Source organism: Citrus clementina, unplaced genomic scaffold, assembly GCF_000493195.1.
Source record: "Citrus clementina cultivar Clemenules unplaced genomic scaffold, Citrus_clementina_v1.0 scaffold_9, whole genome shotgun sequence".
NCBI lineage: Eukaryota > Viridiplantae > Streptophyta > Magnoliopsida > Sapindales > Rutaceae > Citrus > Citrus x clementina.
Genome location: NW_006261964.1, coordinates 13,140,710 through 13,156,520, shown reverse-complemented (window position 1 = coordinate 13,156,520; position 15,811 = coordinate 13,140,710). Strand labels below are relative to the sequence as shown.

The window sequence follows — 15,811 nt, the reverse complement described above, 5'->3', positions numbered from 1 at the left end:
CAAAACCAAAAAAGGAGGGGGGAAAAAAGTCCTCATCATTATAGCGGTACGTAATTATTCAAGCAATGTTTCAACCTCCTCCCCCCCACCCCCCCACCCAAGCCGCGATAAAGAAAGAAAAAGAGAAAAAAAAAATGATGATAAGTATTAAAAAAAAAAAAAGAAGTCAAAGATGAAGTTCATTATTAGAGAAAGATCCTTGAGTCAGACCATCTAACAGTATCAAGAAAATCCAGTAAACCAGAAAAATCAAGCTAGCAGCAGACCTCGTGGCAAAGCTATAAGAATTCATGAAAAAATACAAGAGCTAGATAACAATCTTCAATTACGGAAATGTAATTTCTTTCCCCAAGGAAAGCAGAGACGAAACAAGAGAGAATAAAACTGATAAAAAAATTGCTTAAAACTAATCCCAAGGGCTTGATTTCACCTAAAAGCATCAAATTTTGATAAATGCAGGTTTCTTCTTAGGTTGGACTGTTACAATCTGACATTCACCTAAGAATAAAATTGAAATTTTAGCCTAAATACCATCATTCCTACAGATTAAGTTCATGGCATCAACATAAACACACAAATCAGGAATGATACTGGTAATCAAATATCACATACATCCAGGGTCTAGTTAATACCATAAACACCAAGAGCAAGAGATAAAATTAAAAGCTCCATACAAGTACAATGTCCATGTATATCAAAAATCTGAGTTGCTAATAACGATAGGATTAAATTGTACCCATTCTCACAATTCAAAGAAACTAAGGGAAAACCAAAAGCAAGTACCAAAGCTTTAATTATTAATGGGAGCTTGCGGAGAGACTCACTGATCACGAATTTCAAAAGTGAGATACTTCTTGTATCTCCATCATCAGCATTACTTAAAATTCACTATACCTTGCATCATGCACAGACCTAAAAATTTAATAAGTAACAGTGCAGTTTGAGTGTCATATTTGAATACCTGCGATTTTGGAAACATTCCGGAGCACTGTAGGCAGAAGTTGCTATTAGTGAACCAGGCATGAGCTTTGCTAATCCAAAATCAGCCAATCGAGGTGTAAATTCAGCATCCAACATCACATTTGTAGGCTTCAAGTTATAATGCAGAATCTGAGGATTGCAAGTAAAATGAAGATACTGAAGCCCCTTTATCACACCAACTGCAATCCTAAGCCTAACTTCCCATCCCAGCTGCAATTGATTCTCCCTAATTCTGTCCATTGCATCCTCAAGACTCCCAGTTTGCAGATAATCATAAACCAAATAGAACCTACTGGATTCAGGAACATAAGCCCGCAGACTCATTAAATTCCTGTGTCTCAAGCTAGCAAGAACTTCCAGCTCTTGTTGTATTCGTCTCTTCACCGGCTTGTTCTGTTTCTCAGGTGAACCGCTCTCAAAAGCTTCAACTCTCCTGACAGCAACTGTGAGCCCATTATCCAGAACTGTTCTATAGTACTTTCCATCTGGGCTCGAGCCTAGCAGCCGGTTTTCATTTGCTAGAGCTGCCTGGAGAGTCTTGGGATCGATTTTAGGCGAAAATATTACAGGCCCTTTAATAATTGGGGTTTGGTTCATGTAACCTACAAAGCACCGGACAAAACAAGCAAAAAGAATGGCTCCAATCAACCCAGTAACCACTCCTAATGCAATACTGAGAATGATTTTTTTAACCCCATTCTTGAATTCTGTTGGCTTAGAATTAGAATTCATTTTCTCTTGGCACTGCACAGTTGTGCACTGAAACCAAAAAATCATCAAAAGCAAAAGCATAGTTGAAGAAGTTTTACTGCCCATTTGTAGAATGTATCTGCAACTTCTTTTCACCAGAGCACCATAAACAAAGCCACAGACCTCAAAATCATGTAAAATCAAAAAGCAAGAAGCTCAAGAAATACCTTCAAAGCTCAAACCCACTTGAAAAATAAGCTTCAGTTTATTCAGCTTCCCTCTGAACAAAAACTTCAAACTTTACTTGTCAGCTTGATAAAGATTGGAATTTTAGAACACTAACCACCAGTTAATCAGCTAGAAATACAATGAAAGCTCACCCCAACAAGAAAAATGGACTTTTTAGCTTCATTCGTGCACTGTGACTTAAAAATTATGAGATGAAAGAAAGAATTTTTCAACTCAAAATCTTCACAAGAAAGACTGAAAGAATCACTGAGGCACTTTGAGGCACTGATTCTTTTATCTCCAAACGAATCTGAGCCTGTTGTTGATTCTGCAAAAAAATGTTACACCCACTCACTCTCACACAACGAACAACAACAGCAACACAAATTTTGTTACCACATTTGATTACTCCCAAAACTTACAGATTCAAAGTCAGACACTAAAACCTAACAGCAGTGAGTCATTTTTTCTTTAATATACCCAAGTGAAAACTACTGTTTCTTCACTAATCATAGGATAAATATGTGTGTAATCACACAACATGTGTGTTCTCACTCCCGGGCACCAATTTTCTTTTTCTTTTTTCTTTTGACCCTTTTTTCTTTTCTTGGTTAAAAGTAAGTGTTATTTCTATTTTAAAATATTTCATTATTTTAGTAGACTAAAGGTCTGCTTAAAAGTTGGGTTATATTATTATTATCATTAAACATAACCTTTTATTTTTTTTAACTTAAAGAATAAAATCTTTTTTCACTTAAGAACATTGTTGCACCCATGTGATAACGTTAGTATTTGATAAAACCCATGAATTTATAACATGATAATAACTATGTTAACCATAAAAATTGCTTTTGAATGAATAAAATAATGAATGAAATGTACACACACAAATATTTTTTAGCAGCCAAAAGAAATTTGTAATTTTATCCAAAAATATTTAGAGGAAGGAGAAAATATAAAAATAATAATTGTCAAACAAATTATTGTACACTAATGTAATAAATAATTTTTTTTAAAAAAATACAAGTACAATAATATCTCGAGGACAAAAAAACTGGACTGCCCGTTCCCGCCTTTTCAGCATAAGTGGGGTCCAGTGACATGCTGGCAAAACAGCATTGCTTGTGTCGTTGTCACGAGGCCGAAAGCGAGACATCGTGCTGTGTGTAGTAGGACATCCTGTCCGTTGTTTTGATTGACGTGAAATTTGGACCGTTGATATGGAACCACGGGAATTTGTGCGGCAGTGAATATTAGAAATTGAGATCAATGTCTTATTGTGGGATTAGTAAAGGTTTTTTTTTTTTGGTTAATTTTTATTTTCCTTTATTATTTTAGTTACGAGAGGGAGGAATAATTTTGCTTTATCTACCATCAAATATCTTATCAATTATTAAATTAACTATAAATACTTCATTCTTTGACATGTTTTATTGCGGGGCCCCAAGCTGGGAGAGATTGTTTACAACGGAAAGAAATAAAAAAAACCTTGGTCGACTCTTGGGACCCGTGAGAGAATAACACGTGCACTCGCGTGGGCATTTTTTTGAGCTGCTGCTTTTGTTTAATTATTACTCATTTAGCGAGTGGGTTTTTGCCCCTTCGAGAACACTTTCACCATGATGGCGTGGGACCCAACAATATGCTCAATCATTTGATTTTTAAATACTACTATTAAACCTTTCATTTTTTTGGCTGAAAATTAGTAGGATCCAGCTATCTTGCAACTCGCACCACTAATTTTTATCTTTTGTGGTGTTAAATTTTATTTAATCGCTTATTTTTTTATTTATAGTTATTTATAATGTTATGTATTTTGGCAGATGACCTTTTAAAATATAATTTTATTTTATTCAAATTATTTATTTTTTATTTACATTTGTTTATAAGTTTATGTATTTTGATTAGTGACATTCTAAAACAAAATTTTATTTCATTTAGTATTATTTAACTTTCTAAAAGAATATATATAATAATAAGCATATGACTAGATAATATCAAATAATATTTTTTAATAAAATAATAATATTAAAAATTTATTCTTTTAAATAAAATAAATAATATTAAAAATAATATTTATTTTTTACGACTCACTATTGTTTATTCTATTTTATTTAATATTATTTAATTTTAAAAAATAAATATAATAATAAGCTATGACTAAATAATATTAAATAAAATTTAATTTTTTTGAGACTCATTACTGATTATTTTATTTTATTTAACATTATTTAGTTGTATGAAAGAACAAATATAATAATAAATATTAAAAATTTATCCTTTTAAATAAAATAAATGATATTAATTAAAAATGATATTTATTTTTTAAAACTCACTACTGATTATTTTATTTTTATTTTTTTTGAAAGATTAAATATAATAATAAGCATATAACTAAATAGTATTAAATAAAATGAGAATAAATAATATTAAATAATATTTATTTTTAATAAAATTAATTATATTAAAAATTAATTCTTTTAAATAAAATATATAATATTAAAATAAAATTTATTTTTTAAGACTCATTACTAATTAAACAATATAAATTTGAAACAATTCGAACTTATGTGCTAAAAGTTTGAACTCTTTAACTTTTTTGAATTTTTGATAAATATCAGGAAGCATAATGTTAATATTTAAATAGACAAATCTATATCATTGAAACTATCTATTCATTGAATACAACTATTAAGGATTGAAATCACAAATATATATATATATATATATATATATATATATATATATATATATATATATATATATCAGGTAGTACCTTGCAACTGTTGCAAGGTAGCTGAGTCCAAATTAATATTAGTGGTTTACAAGTTAATAAAATAATTACTGCCATTTCCTAAAATAAAATGACTTCCAAGCATCCAAGATTTAAAGTTTTTTTCTCATTCTTATATATTTAAGTTATCACTAAAAGACCATCTGTATAATCAATTTTTTATGATTTTATCGTTTCGACATTGACATTAAACAGGGTGCTTTTTATATATTTTATTTTTAAAAAAAGTGTGCAGACAAAATATAAATTAATCTTTTAATTTCAATCAAGTAACCAATTAAATAAAATTATTTAAACACCACTCAACCAAGTCGGTATCAACAAACAGAATGCTATACTGTAGGCTAGAGTTGGCAAAACCCCCCGGACCCGACCCGGATGCAATTTTTAAATGTCCGAACCGAGTTTTTTAAGCCAGAAACCGAATTTTAATCTGAGTACCCAAATTTTATATTTTTTTAATATTATATACGTACATATTTGTTTTTTATAATTTTATAAGTTTTAAATTTATTTCAATAAAATTTGATATTAAAATATAAATTTTAAGTGTTTAAAACTTTAAATGTGTATAATAAATGAGTCAAATAAATATACATATTTAAAATAATATTTTTTAATAAAATTCAAATTTCGAGTTTATCAAATAATGCTGAATAATACCCAACCCACAACGCCCAAGTACAATCCGAACCGGACATGTATTTTTACCACCCTACTGCGGGTGGTATGTGATAAAATATTGAAAAAAAAATTGAATATGAGTACATAGAATGCCATATTGCAGATGATATCTGTTATAAAATATTTTAAAAAATTAATATCTGACTTACAACTTTTTACTTTTAATTATTTTTTAACATTTTCTTTTTTCTATTTAAAAAGCTGAGAACTGAACAAAATCAAATCAATTCTTTAGTCCGCTATTTTTCCCCAAGATAAAAAAAAATTAACCAACTAAATAAAATTATATGAAAACCACTCATTCGTATTCTAAGCACCAATAAAGCATTTATATATACTTTAGAATGCTCTTTTAATAAATTACAGGCACAACAACAAAGCTTTTACTAACTCATAAAACCAATGTACAACAATACACAATGATGACCTAAAACTAAATTCCCACATCTCCATCAATAAAATGGGGCAAAAAAGAATAAAACTGGCAAAACAGAAAGCAAATCAACATTAGAAGCCCCCCCCCCATTTGTTCAAAAGCCTCCACCAGCTCCAACACAACTCATATCAATGGGAGAGCCATTTCATTTTAACTTAAACCCAAAGTGAAGATTTTGCATTTATGCCCACAGGCATGTCATGGGGGCTGGGGCCAGGCGAGCAGGCAAGCCAACCTGCCGCTCTCCCATCTCCACTAAAACCTTCAAGCACTTGCGATAGCTATTTCCTCCACTCAAAAACTACCTCTCATGCAAGTAATATAAATATAACTACTATACAAAAAGAAATTTCAATGCAGTTCTCCCTTAAAACTTCCTCTTCTCGACAAGGGGATTTTACCCATGCGAGTCGGATAATATAGCGAGGATCTCACTGTCGGCAAAGTTTGACTCTATTGCCAGTTCAAGAGAAGTTTTACCTTCCCTATTTACAGCCCGTGGATCAGCTCCCCTGCCAATTAAAAAGTTAAAATTATATAGATTATTTTTAGAAGTCCATACATGGACTTAAATGTAAATTCCAAAACTGGTGAAAGAAATGGAAAAAAATATTTAGTTTTTGGAGGCCCAAATCACCTAGTAAGAAGCAACTTTGCAAACATGGCCTTGCCTCTAAGGATACAGCGGTGAAGAGGGGTCAGACCTCTTGAATCAGTTGCATTTATATTTGCACCGTACTGTAACAGAAGTTCTAACATGCCAATATCAGCAGAATCACAAGCAAGATGGAGAAGGGTGCAGCCCTCTAGATCATCCATGGTCTGGCCTTCACTTGTACCAGCCAAGTTTAGAGAGCCTGAGGAAGATCTGTCTGATGAATTCCCTGTTAAGCTACTAGAGCTGCGTTCAAGGCTTGTCTGCTCATTCAGTAGCATTGCTTTGGCAAGGGTTAAAGAAGAGATACATGAAACTTGCTCATATACAGCATTGACATCTACTTCAAAATTGACAATGTGACGGTATACAGCTTTCTTGTCATTAGTACGAACACCCTCCCAGATCTGATGTGCAACAGAATGGAGATATTGATTGTCTTTTGGCTTGCGAACAAAAAGTTTTTCTGCATACTGCAATCAAAAGAAAACAAAAGAGCTCAAGTAAACAGCAGTTAGGAGATAGCATAAAAGATGAAATACTAGTAGAAATGGAGATATTCAGATACCAAAAGGCATCTTAAGTGCTGTTCATCAGCTGATAAGAATTGATAATAAAAGAAAATATCGAAAAAGAAGCTTTTTATCTTGAGAGGATTAAACAGTGAAAACAGCTAAAATAAAGAAAAGACCATCCAAAACAACAAAATGAACCTAAAACTCCTCCCAGTTTACAGGCATGAAGAAAATGTGTATCTTGAAATTCCTTTGGGACCGACGCCCAAAGAGATGCCAAAACAATATATCTCCATAATACTCTTTGCTTAATCTCCTCTAGCAAAAGCCAAGACATGCTAATCTCCTCTAGCAAAAGCCAAGACATGTGTAATAAGCAGTGCACCAATTCATTTATAGATTGTGTCTATAATAGGGGATGTAGGGCTGAAGTTTCTTTAAGTCAGATGCAAAATATAACACCTTTCCTAAGTTATAATTTCCTTGAAGAACGAATATGATTGAGCATCCAAAATTGACCATAATTTAAGGTTAAATATTTTATGCTTTAATTAATAATCAAATCAACTCCATAGCACTACATCTAAATTGCTTGATTGGCGTGAAAAGATAAATAAGTTCCACTCATTTCACACCATCTAAAGCCTGTTAGACCAATAAACTTATGTTAGGCGCAAATATAAAGGGGCAGGGACAGTTTAGTAATTTTATTTATTCGTTAATTAGGGCTCAGGTATAAATAAGAGATTAAGGAGTCATTTAGGGTTATGTTGAGTTTGGTCTAGTGCTAGGAATAATTAAGAGTTTTGGGAGAGATTGACCTATCTCTCGAATTGTAGGTAAGGATTGTTCTTTCTTTTGACTCAATCAATAAAAATCAGCCCTAATTTAGTCCTAAGTCCTATCAAAGCCATGAGTGGTATGACAACCAGTCACAAGTAGAGACCAAGGAACTGTCCAGAAAATCCTTAATGTCACAAAATAAAATATTCAAAACAGAACTGCTAATTATATTCTTACCATGAGAAAGCCACTGTGATAAGGTGGCTGAAAAATAGACCTGTAATGCAATGCGAAAGCATGCTGGTATACCAAAATTCAAGGGGTGAAAAAAAGGCTTAATGTGATTAAGATAAACAATTTGTGCTGACGCCTTTTTACATTCTCTATTTGCAACTATGCATGAAACAATTAAACCTTAAAAATCAGAGTGGGTGTTACACCTTTGGTGGATGAAATTTACATTCTATATATGCAATTATGCATGAAACAATTAAACCTTAAAGGCCAGAGTGGATATTACACCTTTGCATGGATGAACTTTTCCTTCACTGATATAGAATCAGAGTGACTAGGTTTGCCCATAAGAAGCAACTGTGGTTTATCAGACTTGTGCAAGCTTCAACAGCAAAATGATGAGCAAATGTTAGCAAGTTAAAAAAACAACTTGTTTGTTGCTGTGATTGACAAGAAATTTTAGGTCATGCATAGATGGGACTTTTTACCTTGGGGGAGTAAGATCAACATGAAAGGCACTTCTTGATTGCAATAATTCCTCCCAGACTGAGTTTGCAAAAGCATTGCCCAGAGACTGAAACAGAGTTATAACAGATGGCTCCCATACTTTTACATCAAGGGTTAGTGACCTGACCTGCAAACAAGTCAAAACAAGAGCAAGGCTTTGAGAATGAGGATGCATTTAATATCTTCTCCATTTAGAAGTTGTAAGCAATCTATAAACAAAAATGTATGTTGCAAGACATTGCTTCATTAATATAAGGAAAACATATTTGAAGTAGATTATGTATGGTCACTACAAAAATTAGGAATCCCTCCAAGCAAGCCTGAATAATCTCTTTATTATCAAGTAAACTTTCACCTAAATTAATATTGGTCATAACCTTAAACTTTTTATGATTTTATGAGCATCTACAGCATAAAGCATTCACATGTTCCACATCTGCACAACATATTAACAGAATTTCAATTGATTACTGGAAGATTTACAAAAAACAGGAAGTCAGAAATCTTAGTGTGCACATGCTATGTTTGAGAAGCAAAAGTATTTATGCATTTGCAAAGCATAAAATGACAAGTGATCAAACTTTAGAGAGACCCAATCACATAATTTACCTTTGATATGTGCACACCAAGATTTCGGTGGACACCAGAGCATTCGATACAAACAAGAACACCAAGGTTTAAAGACGCCCAATCAGGTTCAGGTGCCCCACAATCAGCACATCTATCATTCCCACATACTCTTCGCAGCACATCAATTGGCTTCTCACTTTTTACACATGAGCGCTGCTGTTGTGAACCTCTCGATTGACGTTCATGATATGCACTTGTAAGATTCCTCTCAGATGTATATTCTTCAACGGCAGCATGATCAAAGTCAGAACTTTCAAATGAACTACTGTCACTAGCTGATCGATGATGGCCACTTCCCATAGGACTAGTAGGCAGACACTGAAATAAATTCAACCACAATCATCAAATTGATTTTAAAAATCAAGAGCGCAATGATGCTAAACCTCTCAATAATTACCCTCTCAGGAGCCTGAGAACTAAGTAATGAAGCAATAACCCCTGTTATCTTTTCAATCCAATCCATCTGATCCAGAGCACTCTCTGCCTGCACTGACAAACACAAACAAACATTATTGAGGACCTATTACCAAGCATCTGTAATTATACACCATCAAGCAGTTTCAGTGGAATCATGCAGGAAAAGATTGAAGTTTCAGAAAATAGACATATAGATAAGCTTAAAACCACATTTGCAACTACGTCATACCTGCAAAGTATAGTTTTTTGTAGGGGAAATGATTCTGAAACAAAACCTCAGGTCTGATTGGTCAGCATCAACTTTGATTGTTGATGTAAGCAAGTTCACTGTATGACGAGCAGCAGATTTTTCATCATGTACTCCACCATGATAATGAGAAGAGAGCCACCGACTCAACAGTCCAGAACCAAGCTCAGAACTATTCCTCTGACTGGAAAGTTGACTGCCTGAACCCTAAAATGGCAGAAGAGCATTAAAAAAAAAAAAAAAAAAAAAAAAAAAAAAAAAAAAAAAAAACTCAACTTCAAACCAACTGCATTTTAACATCTTTTCCAGATCAATTGCTTCACAGAATTTGCTGCACCAAATAACAAATATTCCAAACACATTACTTACAGATGACTTGCTGCACTGCTTGCGGTAGTAATACAGCATCCCTCGACTGTCAAGAACAAAAAATCTTCTTTTCCAGTCTCCCCTCAAGTTAGAGGAACGTTTTGAGAGATAACCTTGACGAATGGTTTGAACCTGAAAAATTGCTTAGAGTCTTAGAAGAAGCAGGTAGACAACGAGGAAAATAAACCAACATTAAAGGGATAATTAGATTAAAAAAAAAGTCATAAATTAATTCATCAATGACTTAAAAAGCTTCTTTGTAACCTTTCCCTTGGCAGCAGATTGCATAACCGCCTCAATCATTTTATGTGAACTTCTACCAATGGCTTGTATACCATCACCATTAGGAGATCCATTAGAACCGTTGGAAGCCCACCTACTCTCTCGGTCGATCTGCCTTTTGTACTCCTGCATCCTTTCATTTAGAGCCGCTTGCTCATAATTGGACCTTTCTCTTGATTGTTGTGCATAAGTCAACACCTGCAAAACAAAGGCAAGCCTGATAATCTAACAATCCCACAACAAAATTAATATCAACATGAGAAACATAAGGATACTGGACTCATCAAGTCAGATAAATAAAGCCCTATCACAGCTAACTTTCAGCGGGACACCAACATTTTTGCTATTCCTGTTTCAGAGTCGTAATTCTACGGGCCGGGAACTTCAACTTTGCAAATTACTTGAACATACGAATAATCTCAGAAATGTAAAATCAAACCCTAAACTTAACAAAGGCCCAGCCCAACTTCTAAGGATTAGCTATGTGAAGTTTTTCCCTTTTTTTGCCTATCTGCGGCAAAATCAAACATTAAGTAGGCACCTACAAATGAATAAAAACTTTATCAGTAAATAGTCAACTCAAACCAGCTGCTGAGATAAAAAACTTCAGATTGTGGGTTATAATGGAAAATAATCAGAAGTGCCAATAAATAGAAGTTAACAGCTAAAAAAGTGATGCAGAAAAGGTTTAAGACTTCAGAGGAACCATGGCTACTCAACAGTTAAACAGCGTGTTTTGATCTCTAAACTAAAACCCTGAAATCAGAAGACAAAAGTATACAGATACTTAACGCAATACTATTGCGTATTTTGTGCCAATGGAGTACAGTGAAACTACAAAAGTATCACTATGGTCACAAAGGCAAACCACCAATGAAGCTGCATCCTCTCCCTCTTCTTCCACCCCACCCCAAACACCACCCCCCCCCAAAAACAGAAAAAAAAACCCCTTTCTTTTTATGGTAAGAAACAGGAATGAGGAATGAGAAGCACTGAGCTTCTTGATTATATTCTGTAGAATGATTCGAACGATTATCATTTAGAATCAAATTTATTAACAGTTGGTGGATATCTACTTAGTTATTACGTACCTGTTTGGTATGGCTTATTTAATCTCAAAAGCTCTTATCAAAATTTTTACTGTAGTTTGGTTTTTTTTTTTTTAAGTAGAGCTTTTAAAGACTAAATAAACTATTTTGCAAAATCTCAAATTTTCGTCTTTTGGGAGTAGAGATTGAAATTTTTTTTTAAACGTTAAAATATCTAAAATACCCTCTATTATTTGACAATCTTATTTTATGTTTTTCATGAAATAACTTTAAAAAACTTGCCTATTAAAGTAATTTTGTAGTTTTTAATAAAAGCTCTCATTGACAACTAAATAACTAAAAATTTTTTAGTAAGAACTCTACTTGTAAAAGCTCTACTAACAAAAGCTCTATTAACAAAAGCTCTACTTGAAAAGCTACACCAAATGGAGCCTAACATGGCTTTAAGCCAAAATGTCCCAAAAATGTTTCAGCATTATTATGCTCTCAAGCTCTTCCAATCCATCAGCATTTCCATTTGACAACCCAGCAACATAACGGGAATCCACTATTTGGTTCAGCATATTCACTTTTTTAATCATTCCAATATTCCATTCTTGGAAAATTCCCACAGTATGTTACAACTTGAAAGTTGAAACTGTACTTGAACAACTTCATCCTGTTATCATTTCCTTATTTTCCGGTAGGAGGGAGAGCCCTCGTTCATCTCTTTAACAAAATAGCTACGATAGCATTGTCAAAAATAATGATGTGCTTCGGATTACAAATAGATGAAAAATCTAATTTTTGGCTGCCCGAAAAGAGTTTATCCTCTTTAAGGAGGAGAGAAAACTGCTGAGTAATACCCAAAATAAAAAAGTAAACAGCACTTTTAGTACAAGGAAGATTTTGAATGCAAACCTGATTAATGTATGGCTCCATCTGATGCAATAACTCATAACCCTGGATCACATTTGAAAAAGCTTTCGATTAAGAACATATATGATAAAGTTTGCAAGGAGAATAGATAAGTCCCAACAAGTGACATACTTGTTTGAAATAACGAAGATGTGCATCCATAGTCCCGCTGACTGCTTCCAGAAATTCAAACCTCTTTTTAGCTTCAACATTAGAAAGAGCAGTTACCTGGCAGAGAGTATTTAAACATTAAATGGCAATTACATTAAAAATAACCGACCTGAAATCTAATAGTAATCGTCAAAGGAACAATAACTGCAAAAGCTCACTTACCAGACTAAAGCGGGCTTGCTCAAATGCAGACCTTGCACTGTGAAGCTCCTGAAGACATCCAAACGATATAAGATTTAATAAAACGGAAAATTTCCAATAACATGATAAAAACATTAACAAGAATGTGCAAATGCACATTCACAAGATTCGCATCAAATAATACCTCCTCTAAAATGGCAGCCACATCAGTCTTTGTGCCTTTTCTTAGGGACAAAAACTTTTCACGAGCCTGTGAGATAAACAAATATAAGTAAACATAACCCAAAAAGTAGATTTGCAGGATTAAGTAAAAGCTAAGAATCACATTTAAGCAAACATTTTATCCAATCAACAATATTAATTATCAAGATTCATCTTAAAGTAGCTGTAGACATCCAAAACCGCAGTAAATTTTTTAACAAGTTAAGTGCATTGGACTAATTACAGCATTGAAACACACAAAATTATTGACATATTTGCCAGTGTTGAATACATAAGGCAAACCATTGACAATAAGGCCAATATAAACAGACGAAAAACAACATTCATATATTAAATAACAACTGATTAGACACAGGTCCCTCATCATCATGGCTTGGTTTCAAAATCTCTTACCCAACTTACTTTCTCTCTCAGCATGAGGTATAAGCCATTGAAGGAAAAAAAAAATTGTCTGTTTTAGATAACCAAACAATATAAAACGGATCAGCAAACTTGCACCAGAATCCGTCATGCAGACACCTGCCCTCATTCTCCAAAGAAGGGAAAGGTGCATAAATGTGTGATTTGGATTTTTGCCTCCAAACATTAATTAAACAAGTAATGTCGAAGCAAATCAAAATTAGAGAAAAGAATTGTAGTTAAGACTTAGTTTTTACTTCATCAAACACGAAAAATGGAGAAAGAAGGATACCAGTTGAACACAAATCGATTACTTTAAATTGCCTGCAAATGACAAAAAATAATAGCAAAATAATTATGAAAATAAAACAAGGGCACACCTGATCATAAAGAAGACTAGCCTTGTCAAAACACTTCCTCGCTTCCTGCGCTGAGACGAGATCTTTTAGAAAGAAAAAGTAAAGAACACAGATGAACAGGGAAAACTGAAATTCTCAGAAAAAGAATTAACTATCCTGAAGTTAACTTCAAATTAGAGACTGACAAACAAAACAGCAGATAAGATTAAACCACAAAAACATAACTACAACCAATTTCTATCATACTTGGCGAGAACTGCTTTTTTTTTTTTAATTAATTTGCATCCCACCTCTCGCCACCCCAGTTTAAATGTAGATGAATGATTCATGCTAGAAAGAAACCTCGCAACTTATCACTAGGTGCATATTTGCAAATGTATTTCCATGCACTTATTCTAATCTGCTTTATCAAAGTTAATGAGCTTCCAGACAGCTTCACATTCTCTTAATTGGGCTCTCAATGGAAAAGAAAATCTAGTCATCCTACCAGTACGAGATCAGAACACACCATCTACACACATATTCAAACATCCACTCAAAAGAACAACTGAGTTCAAAGTGCTACTGCTCTTGTTCCTCCCAAATTTTACACCATTTCCAGGGAATAGGATGGTACAGGAAGTTAAAAAATTAAATTCACAGTATAATTCAGCAATTTTCAGTACCCTTCCAGCAAATAGGATGGTACAGTATGCTAAAAGTTAAATTTGCAGTAAAACTCAGCAATTTACAGTACCTTGACTTCATGCAAATCAATATTGACATATTGTAACAGTCTGTCATTTAGCATGTGCTCAACCTGAGGAAAATAAATAAAGCAAGCCAAAAGAAAAGCATTGAGGTGATTGAAGAACAAACCGATTAATATAGAAGAACAAGCATGGAACATCAATTGTGAGAAAAAATATAAAACATTTTCACCTGTGATCGAAGAACTTCCTTATATGTCCCAATTTCTCTCAGTGCAATAGTAAACTTGGTCATAACAGGACCTAAATAAGGTAAAAGAAGATCAATCAATCAACATACCACTAGATATCCTACATCTTCCATTCTGGGAGCCAAAGAAAAATATGTGAATTTCAATTAGACAACAAAATTTAATCTATGTATAATGTCACAAAGAAACAGAAAACATAATAAAGCACACATTTGGATAGCTCTAGAAATTGAGCCATTAACTCTAACAATGACAGATAAACATCAGAGCAACCACAAAGGAAAGCATCCAACAACGTGATGGAGAACATATATTAATTAATGTCTAACTGAAACAACTAGTGGATAAAATTTCAACAAAAATACCTCCAAAAGCAACACTAATAGGATCATTATGCCCTCCACCAAAAGTTTCCAAGGCACTTGCAAAAGCAATGTCACCATCATATCCCTCCCCAAGTCCTTCACTGCAAATAATGCAAATGAATCTTTCTTATAGAAAATTTTCAAAAAACCTTTCTCAAAGAGAAGCAGATATGCATTTGCAAAAATAATCATACGTGTATTTGCGACATCCCTTGTAAAACTTTAAACTTCTCTCCCTTAACACTTCAGCACTTTCCTCCAAGCCTTGTATCTGTTCCACCAACGAAACAGGTAATAGTCAACATATAGTTATGCAAAAATGGACAAAAACACTTTAGAGATACAATTAGTAGACAAAATCCTATAGTCTTATGTGTGAGTATGTGTGTGTAACCAAATTTAGAATTTAGTGACTTGACCTCCTTCCAAATCAACAGTATGTAACAATGGCTAGTTATAACCTGTTAATCAAATGAAAAACAAACTAGTTGATGTCTAATTCTCCTTTGGCCAAGTTTAATCAAGAAAAGAAGAAAGCCAAATTGGCCCCACCCTAACATATCTGCTATAATTCTAGTAACCAGACATTAACAGCCAATAAGCGGAAGCAAAATTCATCAACCTGGTAATATACATTCCTACATATAAACAAACTAGAAAAAAAAAATTTTAAGTTACTTAATACAATGAATTCTTTAAAGCCGCATATTATAATAATTTAAGACCATAATTTTTCTTCTAAAAGCCCTAACATTTTATACAGTATGTCAAGCGCTGGATTCTCTAAAATCTCGTCAGTTATGGATATTCGAAATC

The 15,811-nt window shown here is 33.3% G+C and overlaps 2 protein-coding genes across 2 annotated transcripts in view; both read right to left on the bottom strand.

Annotated features, from left to right (window-relative positions):
- LOC18032365 (inactive leucine-rich repeat receptor-like protein kinase CORYNE) overlaps positions 1-2,454 on the bottom strand; it is a 4,775-nt gene extending 2,321 nt beyond the window's left edge. The window contains exons 1-2 of the mRNA XM_006420723.2: positions 914-2,454; positions 532-590 (exon numbers count right to left, since the gene is read on the bottom strand). Of these exons, the coding sequence (XP_006420786.2) occupies positions 532-590; positions 914-1,797 (943 nt within the window). The 5' untranslated portion in view covers positions 1,798-2,454. The remainder of the gene's footprint in view (positions 1-531; positions 591-913) is intronic.
- Positions 2,455-5,682: 3,228 nt separating this feature from the next.
- The window catches only part of LOC18031715 (ADP-ribosylation factor GTPase-activating protein AGD3), a 10,954-nt gene continuing 825 nt past the window's right edge, over positions 5,683-15,811 (bottom strand). Inside the window, exons 2-19 of the mRNA XM_006420714.2 lie at positions 15,190-15,266; positions 14,996-15,096; positions 14,612-14,682; positions 14,427-14,489; positions 13,712-13,756; positions 12,895-12,960; positions 12,732-12,779; positions 12,531-12,626; positions 12,402-12,443; positions 10,435-10,650; positions 10,171-10,302; positions 9,784-10,008; positions 9,535-9,621; positions 9,117-9,455; positions 8,489-8,634; positions 8,289-8,382; positions 6,451-6,941; positions 5,683-6,325 (exon numbers count right to left, since the gene is read on the bottom strand). Of these exons, the coding sequence (XP_006420777.2) occupies positions 6,211-6,325; positions 6,451-6,941; positions 8,289-8,382; positions 8,489-8,634; positions 9,117-9,455; positions 9,535-9,621; positions 9,784-10,008; positions 10,171-10,302; positions 10,435-10,650; positions 12,402-12,443; positions 12,531-12,626; positions 12,732-12,779; positions 12,895-12,960; positions 13,712-13,756; positions 14,427-14,489; positions 14,612-14,682; positions 14,996-15,096; positions 15,190-15,266 (2,454 nt within the window). The 3' untranslated portion in view covers positions 5,683-6,210. The remainder of the gene's footprint in view (positions 6,326-6,450; positions 6,942-8,288; positions 8,383-8,488; positions 8,635-9,116; positions 9,456-9,534; positions 9,622-9,783; positions 10,009-10,170; positions 10,303-10,434; positions 10,651-12,401; positions 12,444-12,530; positions 12,627-12,731; positions 12,780-12,894; positions 12,961-13,711; positions 13,757-14,426; positions 14,490-14,611; positions 14,683-14,995; positions 15,097-15,189; positions 15,267-15,811) is intronic.